This window comes from Vicugna pacos, chromosome 9, assembly GCF_048564905.1.
Source record: "Vicugna pacos chromosome 9, VicPac4, whole genome shotgun sequence".
Lineage (NCBI taxonomy): Eukaryota > Metazoa > Chordata > Mammalia > Artiodactyla > Camelidae > Vicugna > Vicugna pacos.
This window is the reverse complement of record NC_132995.1, coordinates 3,523,571-3,537,402: the sequence shown is the minus strand read 5'-3', so window position 1 is coordinate 3,537,402 and position 13,832 is coordinate 3,523,571. Positions and strand designations below refer to the sequence as shown.

Sequence of the window (13,832 nt, the reverse complement as noted above, 5' to 3'; positions counted from 1 at the left end):
CCTGATTGCGTGACATAACTTTGGAAGAAAAGCTCACATATGTGTGTTTATACATAAATGATCATTCGTTCTGTCACACACACACAAAAGTCCCCACTCAGAAAAATCTTTGCAGTGCTGTATTAACAGGTATTAAGTTATGGGCACCAAGTGACAAAAATCCACAGAGATTCTGTGAGTCTAACTTCATTGCATCCTCAGAGTCTAATAAGAAGAAAGAATATAAACAGAAGCATGACGGCAGTAAGAAAACTCATTCACGTCAGAGAGGAAAGTGCTCTTGACTTGAGACCAGGAGGCTGCCCAGCACGGCTTGAAAGGATCGTGAAGCACATGCATGTAGCCGCTTACCCCGGTGCATGCTACTTAGGGGTGCTTTTCGTTAGTTCACAACTGAGTTGTCCTGAACTCCCTGAGTGAGTATTTCGAGTACCGCCAGCCCATATATACAGTATGTATTCTTAGCCTATGATTAAGTCAAACCACTCTAAAGTCACACTCCAAATTTGGGGGAGCATCCCCCCAAGTAATTTTTGAGAGGAGGGGAAGCAAAAAGAGAAGACCTTAATTTTATTATTTTGAATTATGACCCCAGGACACAGAGTCACCTAGATTTCCATGTGTCCAGTCACCTCAGCCATCTTAATCCATAATCTCCTTCGCGGGGAAGCAGCCCTTCCTTCAGTTCCTGATGTCCTTCTACTCCTTCAGTGTTGCATAGTCGCAAGATTCTGGGGACGTCTCGGCAGGGCTGGACGCTGTCTCAGACAGCGCGTTGGTGTTCAGCTGGGCATAGGTCACCTCTGGGCGGTCTCCAGCCTTTGGGGAAAAGAGATAGACATGTAGACCTGAGCTGCCCAATATGGCAGCCGTGGGCCACATATATGGCTAGTTAACTTCAAAGGAAATTAAATTAAAAGTTGAGGTCCTCAGAGTCTCGGCAGAGGTGCAGCAGCCACACGTGGCTGGTGGCTGCTGCACTGGCAGCGCCGCCGCAGAACATTTCCCTCACTGCAGGGAGCCCTGCTGGACAGCGCCCTTCCAGACCGGCTGCGCCTCAGGGCAAGCTCACAGCAGTGGCGGGGTGCCATCTGTCAGCGATAACTGGTGCTTAGACAAATCGGGGCAAACACATGGCTTTGAGAATATGAATACCTTCTGGTTATATAATACTATATATATTGTTTCATTTTATTAATTTGTTTTCCGTTAAAACTAGTAGTCACATATCATTCATTTTTATTTAAAAAATTTTAATCTTTATTGTGGTATGAGTCCTATGCAGTAAACTACACATATTTTAGATGTGCAATTTGATGAATTTTGATGGATGTCTCTACCCCTGAAACCACCACCACAATCAAGATAGCTAACACTTCCATCACCCCCCCAAGAGGTGCAAATTTTGAACGCCTGATTTATCCCTTCCCACTCTCAATACTGTATTATTTTTAAATAATTTTATCGAGATATAACCTGTAGACCATAAAATTCCCCTGAATATAAAGTGTACACTTCTATGACTTCTAGTGAATTTGCGGGATGATGCAACCATCACCACAGTATAGTTCTTGAACACCTGTCACCCCCACCAAAGTTGCCTGGGGCTTGTCTGAAGTTAAGTCTTTTAACTTAACTGCCCCACCCACCTCCCACCCCCCACCCCAACTCCAGCCACAGGCAACTACTAATTCACCTCTTTTGGAGATTTTTATATAAATATGTAAATGGAACCATACTATATACGGTCTTTTGTATCTGACTTTTTTCATTTAGCAAACTGTTTTCGAAGTGCGTTCATTGATCGCATGTATCAGTAGCTTCTTCCTTCTTGTTGCTGAATAGTACTCCATTGCATGGAGGTACTGCATCATAATATCACATTATTATAACATTACTATTGTCAACAGCTTGCTCATCAAGGCCACTATTCCAACATTTAAAATAGACCAGGTTTGTTCATTGGTGCTTAAGTTGTGAACGACGCTCTTCCATAACTTAAATATGCACATACATCTAAATGAACATAATGTGCATAAAATTTTTTAAACACAGTCGTGAACTACTTAAATCTTTTGCTAATGCTTCTATTTACTTGGTGTAAAGAATGCGTCCTCTGGGAAAATGTACGAGTCTTACCTGATACTGCTCTCAGATGTAGTGCTCATTCATGTTACATCACAAACAGGCAGTATTTTAAACAGAAAAAAAACCTGATGGATGTAAACTGATTAACGTTTGTTAATTGATGCTTTTATGCCATCCGTCTGACATCCACATTTCGCTGGAAACTGAAATAAATTCTCTATGTTTATGACATCGCTGGACTCGCCCAAGCCTTTTAAATGAAGATTTCAATTCCCATTAGATATAGGAGGAAAGAAAGTGTCCCAATCATGGGGGTTTCATGATTTATCTCAGACCACACTGGTGACAAACTCAAGACATTGGGAGCTGGAATCCAGCTACTCTGGAATTTAAAGCACATTGGTTTTGTTTGTTTGAGATATAATCGACATATAACATTGTACAAGTTTAAGGTATACACCTGATTTGATACATTGATATATTGCAATACGGGTACCACCTGGCTAACACCTCCATCCTATCACCTAATTATCATTTTTGTGTGTGTGGTGAGAACAATTATCATCTGGTCTCCTAGCAACTTTGAATGTCTGATAAAGTATTGCTGACTATAATCTCCACACTGTGCATTAGATCTCCAGGATTTATTCATCTACAAGTTGCAAGTTTGTTCCTTCCATATTCCCCAATTCCCCCAACCCCCAGACCCTGGTAACCACCATTCTACTGTCTGTTTTCACAAAATCTGTCAAAGCATGTTTTTAAATGTGATGTTATTTGGCTTCATTCACATAACCAGCTGGGCTAAGCCAGGAGGCAGACAGACCAGCCCGCAGGGTAAGTGAGCTCTGGGGGAATTCCAAAGGGGAGAACTCACCGATTCAGATATTCTTTCTAGGTTGAATAAATCTGCATGTGAGTGAAACAAACAAAAAATCAGTTCTCAGATTGCAAAAGTCAGAGAGTCTTTCTCTCCCCAAATTCCTTATCACTTACCTGTTTTCTCCTGCTTGGGAAATTCGGAATGGCTGGTTCTGAGGGAGAGAAACATAATGAAGTCTAGGGTCTGAAGATTTGAGGCGAGAGTAGGGCTGGGCATAGCAGTCACTGATGTGCCCAAGGGCGGAAGAATGGAGCAGGAGTTAAGCAGGGCAAGGAATTGGCCAAGTATATCTACCTCTTGGTGGATTCTCCATGTGATGAACCTATTAAGAAAATACAGGGAGGAATTTGTCTACTGTGATAATCCTTCACTTTACTCCCCCATTTTTGGAGTTTTAAACCCATGCTTCTCTGAACTCACTGTGCTGACTGCATCTGTAGATGAAGAAGACAGCAAGGAAGAGGAGTAAGAGGGAGAGGCAGCTGAAGGTGGCGACGAAGATGACTGTGGTGTCTGGTGGGAGAGGAACAGGGCAGAGAGTCACTTTGGCTGCTGAAACACACTGGTAGTGGAGTTTAGAACAGTGCCAAGGAGCTTCAACTGGCTTCGAGGCGTGGAGCTGCCGCTTCAGAGCTGGAACGTCCAGTGGCTTAATTAATCTGCCTCATCTCCCGGAGCTTTTGTTTTCCCATTGGAAGTGAGGCTGGCATTAGTAGCTGCCTGACCAGCTGGCGGGAAGCATGACTGGGTCAGTCCACACAGAGAGGGCTAGCACATTGCCTCACAGACGGGAAACTCCCAGTAAATGTCTCCTCCCCAGCAGTCAAACTGGTCACTCAGTGTGAGCCACTCTGTGCTCACATGGGTTCTCCCCCATCTTGACAATAAATATACAAGATACGTTCACTGTACCATTTCATTCATACGTAAACCAAGCCCCAGGAAGTAAATTGAGTTCCCCAGAGTCACACAGACAGGATAGGCTTCAGACCCCGGTATGTCTAGCCTGTTAAACTAGTCTACCACACTAGTTTGTAGCTCTGTGCTGACCACTGGGTGTGGACATTCAAGAGAAGTGATATTCTGAACCTGTTCTTGAAAACTCATCATCTGTTGAGATACACATTTACCCAACTAATTGTGATGCTACAGAGGTGATGGCAAGTCCAACAATAGATGAATCAAAATCCAAGAATCGTTTTCTCAAGGTATGGAATTTAAGTGTCCATCAACAGATGAATGGATAAAGAAGGTGCAGTGAATATATGCGAGGGAATACAACTCAGCCATAAAAAAGAATGAAATAATGGCATTTGCAACAATGTGGATGGACCCAGAGGGTATTAAACTTAGTGAGATGAGTCAGATAGAGAAAGACAAATACAGTGTGATTTCACTTATATGTGGAATCTGAAAAAAAAAAAGACGAACAAACAAAACAAAACGAAGACACACTCATAGATACAGAGAGCAAACTGGTGGTTACCAGAGATGCAGGATTGGGAGAACGGATGAAGTAGTTAAAGGGATTAAGAGATACAAACTTCCAGTCTTAAAACAGGTTAAGTCATGGGGGAAGGGAAGGGCAGAGCTCAAGTGGTGGAGCACATGCTTGGCATGCGCAGTCTTGGGTTCAATCTCCAGTATTTCCATTAAAAAATTTTTTTAATTAAAAATAAATAAATAAGTCATGGGGGATGTAATTTCTGCATAGGGAATAAAATCAACAATATTGTGGTAAATATGTATGATGACAGGTGCCACCAGGCTTATGGTGGTGATCGTTTTGTAATGTATCCGGATACTGAATCACTATGTTGTATACCTGAAGCTAGTGTAATACTGTGTGTCAATTATACTTCAATTAAAAAATGAAAAAAAATGATGACTAAATCTTAGGGCATTCTAGACAAAGAAAAAGAAGAATTTTTCCATGTGTGTATATATCTACAATGGAATGTTATTCAGCCGAGACAAAGAAGGATAAGATACTGAATGTAGTTCCCTGTGCTATACATTAGGACCTTGTTTATTTTATATATTAAAAATTCTATTTTATTATATTGTATATAAATATCAAACTGAATCATATATATGTATATTATATATACAAATAATACATATTTCATTTTATATATATATAAAACCGAATCACTGTGCTATATACCAGAAACCAGCACATTATAAATCAATTATACTTAAATTAAAAAATTTTTTTTAAATTGTTTACAGAAAGAAGGACATCCTGCCATTTACAACAGCTTGGATGAAGCTTGAGGGCATTATGCTAAGTGAGATAAGCCAGACAGAGAAAGACAGTTACTGCATGGGATCACTTCCGTGTGGAATCTAAAAAGTAAAATAAACTTGCAGGAACAGAGAGTAGAATGGTGGTTGCTAAGGGCTGGGGGGTGAGGGACATGGGGAGAGGCTGGTCGGAGTACAGACTTCCAGTTCCAGATGGCCTGAGGACCTAGCACACAGTGTGGGCTGTAGTTGGTGACACTACTGTGTAACTGAAATTTGCAAAGAGAGTAGATCTTAAGCATTCTCACCAAAAAGTTTTAGAAAGATAAATAAGTGAGATGGGGTGACAGACATGCTAATTAACTCCGTGGGGAGAATCGTTTACAATGGATACGTGTATCGCATCGTCATGTGGCACACTTTAAACATTTTACCACTTTGTCAATCATACCTCCATGAGGCTGAGGGGGATAAAGAGGAGGTGGGGGGAAGGGAGGTAAGAATACTTAACTTCAAGAGAGGGGTGACGATGAGAGCTACCAGCTCTAAAGCACTCTGTCTACAAGCTGACTCACCGTGCGGGATGAGGTTGCGGTGACAGTGATTGTTTTCTCACCCAGTATTCCACCCACACCCATCTCCCTCTGTAACAGATGCTGTCAACATTCCTCCACCCATGTTCCCATTTTTATGCCATTTTTATGCGCGCTAGATCATGGTTTCCTCCCTCTCCAACGTGAGCACTTGGATGTCTTTGTGGGATGCGCTGCACCCCATGGACATGTGAAAACAGGGCAGGAAGAGCTTTTCCTGGATAGGATCAGAGGAACATCAGCCTTACCTCCCGTCTTCAGTCCTCACCTGGGCTACCCTACGGTTTCCCTCACAGAGCAACTCGCTAGAAATGAGAAGTAAATTATTGCAAAACTGTCCACCACCCACTGAAGTTGGTTGGCCCTGAGATGTCCACATATCTTGGTCAAATTTCACATCACTGTTTACAAACTGCCAAAATAAATTTACCAAAGGTCTATGATATTGGTCTAAAGGTCTGACTGAGCAGGGCATAAATGAAGCTACAGGCACCAGAAAGAAAGCCTGTCCTTGTAGAAAAGTTCGGTGATAAAATTAATTCATCATCGACCTGTGCACAGAACTGAGGCAGACGGTCCCTTCCTAGTAGCTTGGAGGCATCAGTATACAGGCGGGGGGGGGGGGGGGACAGCGTATCTGTGTGCTTAGAGATATTTTATTCCCGTTTAGAATTGTGGTGGTGTAGGGTGGTGGGTATAGCTCAGTGGCAGAGTGTGTGCTTAGCATGCACAAGGTCCTGGGTTCAATCCCCAGCACCTCTGCCAAAAAATAAAAATAAATGATAAATAAACAAAAATCTAATTACCTGCCCCCCAAACCAAAATAAAACAACGAAGAATTGTGGTGTAAATGGGAACTTGGAAAGTACATTTTAAGAAATTATATTACAAAACAAACAGACTCATAGACAGAGAGAAAAATTTAGGGGGGGAAATGGGGTGGAAAGGGATACATTGGGAGTTCAAGATTTGCAGATACTAACTATTATATGTAAAACAGGTAAACAAGTTTCTACTGTATAGCACAGGGAACTGTATTCAAGATCTTGTAGTAACCTATAATGAAAAAGAATATGAAAATGAATATATGTGTGTATATATATGACTAAAACATTATGCTGTGTGCCAGAAATTGACACACTACTGTAAGCTGACTATATGTCAATAAAAGAGAATGCCAAAAAAAAAAAAAAGAGAAATTATACATACACCCACTAGTTTGGCTATTCAGAAAACAAAAAGGCGAATAACAAATTTTGGCAAGGATGTGGAGCTATTGGACCCCACATAAATGACTAGTGGGCATGTAAAATGATACAGTCACACTGGAAAGCAATGTGGCAGTTACTCAAAAAGGTAGACATAGAGTTACCATGTGTCCCAGCCGTTCTCCTCCTAGGTAGATACCTGTCTGAAAGCTGGGACTCAGATACCTGTACACTCACATTCACAGCAGCATCAAGTAAGTAAGTACAATAGCCGAGAGGTACCAGCAACCCAGTGTCCATCCTCTGATGGGTGGCTCAACAAAATGTGGTTTATCCAGGCAATGGAATATTACTCTGCTGTGAAAAGAAATGAAGTACTGATACACACTAAAACATAGATGAACTTTGAAAGCCTCATGCTAAATGAGAGAAGCCAGCCTTAAAAGACCACATATTATGTGAATCTATTTATATGAATTGTCCAGAACAGGCAAAAGCATGGAGCCAGAAAGCAGATAAATGATTGATAGAGCCCGTCGGGAGAGAGGGGAATGGAAAATGACTGCTTAACAGCTATGGGGCTTCATTTGGAGAATTATATAGTGGTGATAACTGTTCAACCTTGTGAATAGACTAAATGCCACTATCTTGGACACTTTATGGAATGTAAATTATACATCAATAAAAAAAAAGAAATTATACCAGAGCTAAAAATACAAAAGCTTCTCTTCCCTCTCTCCCATCATGAGACTTCCCACCTCATTTCTGATACTTTCAAGCTCCTTGACTCTGTCAGATTTCAGATCTCTCCAAGAGAACGTTCCTGATGTGAACTGTGTTCATAGAGCTGGAGGAGCAGTCATTTTCCCAAGCCTGCTAATGCTGAATAAAAACATTTTCCAACAGTCAGACGTATTTTGCAAGGAGAGGATAGGGGATATCCTTTTTCTTTTTGCAAGTTCAATTATATTGGCAATAGACCCTCATGACAACCTTGAACAATTTTGGCTCTTTGGAGTGGATTACAGAGAGGTTATGAGTTGCTGAAAGGAAAAAATATTGAAGCAACAAGATGCCAATTTACATTGTACATTTATCCATTAAATCCTGAATGAGCCCCTGTTTCAGCCTAAATTTGCCAAAGCCCTAATTTTTTTTTTTTTACAAGAATCTCTGAGGGCAGAATCTTGGTCAATTCTTCACGGAAAAGCAACACCAGAGAAAAATAATTTAGTATTTATCTATTTTCGGGAACTGAAAAGTTTTAGCAAGTCCTTGATTGTACGTATTCCCAAAGTCCCTGGGCTCCACCAGTCCAGGTCCCATTCCCCAAACCAGTCACACAAACTCACCCCCGTTCTTCACAAAACTCCACCATAGGTTTTCATTGTGTAAAACAGCAAATGATGAACCTTGTGCTGTTTTATTCACTGACGTTTTCAGAACCCGGGAGCGCCTTGGAGGCCATGTCCCCAAATAAAGCCATCATTCCCTCAATAACCGGAGGAGAAAGTGGGCATTAAAAGTCTCCTTGTGCCTCACGAGGTAGATGTAACTGGGGAAAAGATGTCCTCTCTGATTATATTACCTGTTTTTACTGGGGGAGGTCCACTTGCATCAGGGTTTTCTAGAAAACAGGAAGCAAAAAAAGGAATCACCATGTTTATATGGAACCCTGGGGACATAAACGCTCATGTTCTGCTTAGGGAATGCCTTGTATGCCATCTTTGGAAAGCAGAGGAGAGGATGTCTTTTCCATTCTCCAGGTGCTCAGTGGATCCCCAGACCCTGCAGCACTAGACTACTCTTCTTAATACCGCTGGAGTTTGATATTGTGTTAAAAACAAAAATATTTATGAAGGATATCACTAGTCCCCTCCACCTCCTGCTTCCAACCCTGATTTTTGGCAATCTTTCCTACCCCAGGAAAGAGCACTACCATTTTGCAAACATTTTCTCCCACATAGGTTGCCTTTTCATTTTGTTGATTGACTTCTTTTCCTGTGCAGAAGCTTTATAGCTTGATGTAGTCCTGGTTGTTTCTTTTTGCTTTGGTTTCTTGTACTTTTTGTGCCATATCCAAAAAAAATTGTTGCCAAGACCAATGTCAAGGAGATTTTTCCCTGTGTTTTCTTCTAGGAGTTTTATTGTTTTGAGTTCTTATGTTTCAGTCTTTTATCCATTTCAAGTTAAATTTTTGTAAGAGTTTCAGGATAGGGGTCCCATTTCATTCTTCTGCATGTGGTTACCTAGTTTCACTGCAGAGACTATCCTTTCCCTGCTGAGTATTCTTGGCTTCCCTGTCAAATGTAGTTGATTGTATATGCAAGGATTTATTTCTGGGCTCCCATTTCTGTTCCATTGGTCTGTATGTCTAGTTTTATGCTGATGTCATACTGTTTTGATTACTATAGCTTTGTAGTATGGTTTGAAATCAAGAAGTGTGCTGCCTTTAGCTTTGTTTTTGGCTATTTGGGTTCTTTTGTGGTTCCACATAAATTTTAGGATGGTTTGTTATATTTCTGTGAAAAATGCCATTGGGATTTTGATAGAGATTACATGAAATCTGTGGAAGTCTTTGGGTAATATGGGCATTTTAACAATATTAATTCTTCTGATCCATGAACATGAGGTAGCTTTCCATTTTCATTGTCTTCTTCACTTTCTTTTATCAGAATCCTGTAGTTTTCAGCATATAAATCTTTCACCTCCTTGATTAAATATGTTCCTAACTATTTTATTGTTTTTTTGTTATTGTGAATAAGATTGTTTCCTTTCATTCTTTTTCAGGTATTTTGTTGTTAGTATATAGAAACAGAACTAACTCATGTGTGTTGATTTTATATCTTGCCACTTTATGGAATTTTTTGACTAGGCCTAATGGATTTAGGGTTGAGTCTTAAGGATTTTCTGTATATTTGATCACATCATTTGCAAACGAAGACAATTTTCCTCTTTTTTTTTTCCAATTTGGATGCCTTTTACTTATTTATCTTTTGTCTTGCCTGATTGCTCTAGCTAGGACTTCCAATATTATGTTGAATTGAAGTAGTGAGAGTGGGCATCCTTGTATTGTTCCTGATATGAGAGGAAAAGCTTTCAATTTTTCACCGTTGAGTATGACCTTAGCTGTAGGCTTGTTGTGTTGACCTTTATTGTGTTGACGTGTGTTCCTTCTACACCCAATTTATTGAGAGTTTTTATCTAGAAAGAATGTTGTATTTTGTCAAATGTTTTCCTGCATCTGTTGAGAAGATCATATGAGATTATACTAATGTGGGTATCACATTTATTGATTTGTATATGTTGAGCCATCCTTGCATCTGAGGGATAAATCCCACTTGATCCTGGCATATGATCCTTTTAATGTACTGTTAAAATTGGTTTGCTAACTTTTTGTTGAGAATTTTTGCATCTATATTCATCAGGGATACTGGTCTGCAGCTTTCTTTTCTTTTAGTGTCCTTACCTGGTTTTGAGTTCAGGGTAGTGCTAGCCTTGTAAAATGACTGTGGGAATGTTCATTCCTCTTCAAATTTTTGGAAGAGTTTAAGAAAAATTGGTGTTATTTTTTCTCTAAATATTTGGCAGAATTCACCAGTGAAACCATCTAGTCCTGGGCTTTTCTTTGTTGGGAGTTTTTGATTACCAATTCAATCTATTATTTCATTATTGATCTGTTCCAGTTTTCTATTGGAAAGAAAACTACAGGCCCTAAATGGAATCATTTATGCTAGTCCATGCTGGGGCTTAATATCCAATCTAACTGAAGCTTCAACCCCTCCCAGAAATGTTCATGTCATTTTTTCAATTTGGGGGGAGTAATTAGGCTTATTTACTTATTTATTTATTTATTTATAATGGAGGTACTGGGGATTGAACCCAGGACCTCATCCACGCTAAGCACATGCTCTACCACTGAGATATACCCTCCCTGCCTCCCAGAAATGTTGTCTTAAGTGGTCTATCAGGAATTTTCTCATTGGCACCAATGAGGTCATCTGTCACAGAGGCCTCCTCCATCCCCCAAAGGACCACAAGGTCATCTGCCACATAGACTCCTTCTGTCTGCCATAGGTAGGTGACCTAAGACTGAAATGATCTTTTTTGTTTTTGACTTCCTTATCTTGCCTGTAAAGAGCTCTCCCCTTCTACGGCCTTTTGGGCTCCCCTCTACTTGCTAGAAGGGATGCTTCCTGATTCATGAATCAGTTGATAAAGCCAATTAGATCTTTTAAATTTACTTGGTTGAATTTTGTTTTTAACAACCTCTATTCTAAAACACTCACCCACATCCACATCTTTGAGACCCAACTCAGAATCTCGGATAAGAGCCTTGTTCCCACACTCAGTTCCTATTTCTCTAGTTCCCCATACTTGAGGTATCACACCTATCTTATCATTTCTTGGAGTTCTGCTTCTCCAGCTGGGTATCGTCATAGGAAAAAGAATATGTGCATCAAAGAGCAAGCCTGAGGCTGCCCTTCTTACCTATGACCATCAGGTGCAGGTGATCACTCCTTTCTGACCACTCGTGGGAAGCCCTTGTCTCATAGGTAAAAAGTACTGTCCAGCATCCTTAGGCTTAAGGTCAACAAGGAGGTCAACAACATCCTGTCCTTCTGAACTCTTCTCTTGCTTGCACCCAGAGTCCTACAACCTCCCCAGCATGAATGTCACATCTTGGATGTCAGAGTGGCACTTGAGGGTTATGTTGCTGCTGCGTTCAACCTCCAAGGTGGGCAAGGTGTGGAGCTGGGGTTTGGGAAGTTTCTCTGGAAAGAATTCAAAGTTACTTTGACCCTTCATCTTGATAACCACCAAAACCCTCCTAGAATTCACAGGATTTCAGGAAAAAAGATCATGAAACTTGGGACGCTGGAACAGAGTCCACATAGGAGACAACTCACCGTCCTTTTCCTCATCTTCATAGCCCAGACAAAGCCCTGGAAGAGAAACCCTTGTGAGAGATGAATTATATGCCTGTCTTTTGGTAAAAATCAGGCAGAGAACATGCGACTCATTTGTTAAAGACCTGTCCTATTCCTTGCAAGTACTTCCCCGGGCTTATTTTTTTATCTTTTACTTTCATCCCATTTTTTGTCATTTGGAAGTTATGTTTACGGAGGTGGTCATTTTGTAATGCATAAAAATATCGAGTCACTATGTTGTACATGTGAAACTAATGTAACATTGTAAGTCAGTTATGGTGATAGAACACATGGAAGGAAGACAGTGTGAGGGACTGGAGTCATGCAACTAAAAGCCAAGGGATGCTGGGAATTGCCTGTCATCTCCCAGCTAGAATCGAGGCGCGGAACAGCCTCTCCCTCAGAGCCTTCAGAAGGAACCAACCCTACCCATACCTTGGTTTCAGACTTCTGGCCTCCAGAACACATTGAGAGAATAGATCTGTTTTTTTAAGCCCCCTAGTTTGCAGTAGTTTGTGGGGAGGATGAGGTCAGTCTCCTGACTGCACAGTTTGTTCTGCCCTGCTGCTGGAGGTTTGCAGTATGGTGACAGGCAGCTGCCTCTAAAGCACAAATGTGTGGGTGGGATGAGCATGACCCCAAAGGGAAGGGCTGCACCCAGGAGAAGGAGGAAGGAACTGGGGCAGATAAGGTGGCCTGATGTCCTCCTGCCCATCCACCCCCCTGTCCCAGCAGCCCACCCACAAAGGAGGAACTGGGTGCTCAGTTGGTGGAAGTTGCTCTTTCAAAATCTGGAGGTCCCAGGAGACCAAGCCAAGATTATAATCCAGGCTGAGGTCTGTCGGATTACCTGATGTTCAAGTTGAGGGTGGTTAACATCTGTTTCTTTTACTTTAACCTTTGTGTTCTATTGCTTTTGCTACAAGCTAATCACTAAAGGGATGTTGCCTATAAGCTTTAAGTATACACAGTGGCCCATCTCCGAAAGCCCTGCCACCCATGCCTGAGCATTAAGCTAAAATGCCATTGTTTAGTTCACAGGAAACATCCTGACCAGGCCCACCTATGCATGGCTGCAGGAAAGAAGAAATTAACACATCCCCTCTGGAGTCTGGCCAGAACCACGAAATATTTGCAACAATTTATCACCTTTTTTACTTTACCTCCTCATCTCCCCCACTTCGTTCCATAAAAGAAACTAGCATCCAAACCTGGGCAAGATGGTTCTTTGGGACACTAGTCCACCATCTTCTCTGTCTGCTGGCTTTGTGAATAAAGTCATTATTCCTTGCTCCAACAGCTCATCTCTTCATTTATTGGCCTGCCATGCATCGAGCAGTACAAGCAAGCTTGGACTTGGTAAGAATAGGTCTTTCTTGTATTCCTTATTTGTAACCAGAATCACAGTTTTTCATACCCTGTAGACCCCACCCTTCTATATGCCAATGGAACATTCATGGTAAGACTTGGAGGTCCCACCCAAGCTGTGCGTTTCTCAGCCGAGTAAACCCAGGGTATTACCACATGTTTCTGCACCTCTGCTTCTCCATCCCTTCTGTGCAAGCACCAGAAACAAGGCACATGGGTAGCACAGTCCACTGTGCAGAACTCTGACAGTTAGCACGTACCCAATACACGGGAACCATCATTTCTGTGCTTGCCACATTTCCCATGTGAACCTCCACTCCACCATAAATTTTCTCACCGATCCAAACCCATAGATGTCCCAGTCCTGGAGACTCACCAAGGCAAAGCAGGAACAGGAACTCTGTGATCATGGCGTCCCTCATGCCCACTTGTCCTCAGGGTGTGTGGAGGGAGGTTTTGCCCCGACACTTTGCTTCTCCAGCACCTGGTGTGCAGTTTCCTCCTCACGACAGAC

At 41.6% G+C, this 13,832-nt stretch overlaps 1 protein-coding gene across 1 annotated transcript; it reads right to left on the bottom strand.

The window, feature by feature from the left end:
• Nucleotides 1–357: 357 nt before the first annotated feature.
• On the bottom strand, nt 358–13,832 carry LOC102524668 (V-set and transmembrane domain-containing protein 1). The gene is made up of 8 exons (XM_015252145.3): nt 13,695–13,832; nt 11,930–11,965; nt 8,608–8,646; nt 3,392–3,484; nt 3,266–3,293; nt 3,085–3,122; nt 2,966–2,997; nt 358–819 (listed from the first exon to the last, which is right to left on the bottom strand). The coding sequence occupies exons 1-8, from the start codon at nt 13,738–13,740 to the stop codon at nt 700–702; spliced, it is 432 nt and encodes a 143-aa protein (XP_015107631.1). The 5' UTR covers nt 13,741–13,832; the 3' UTR covers nt 358–699.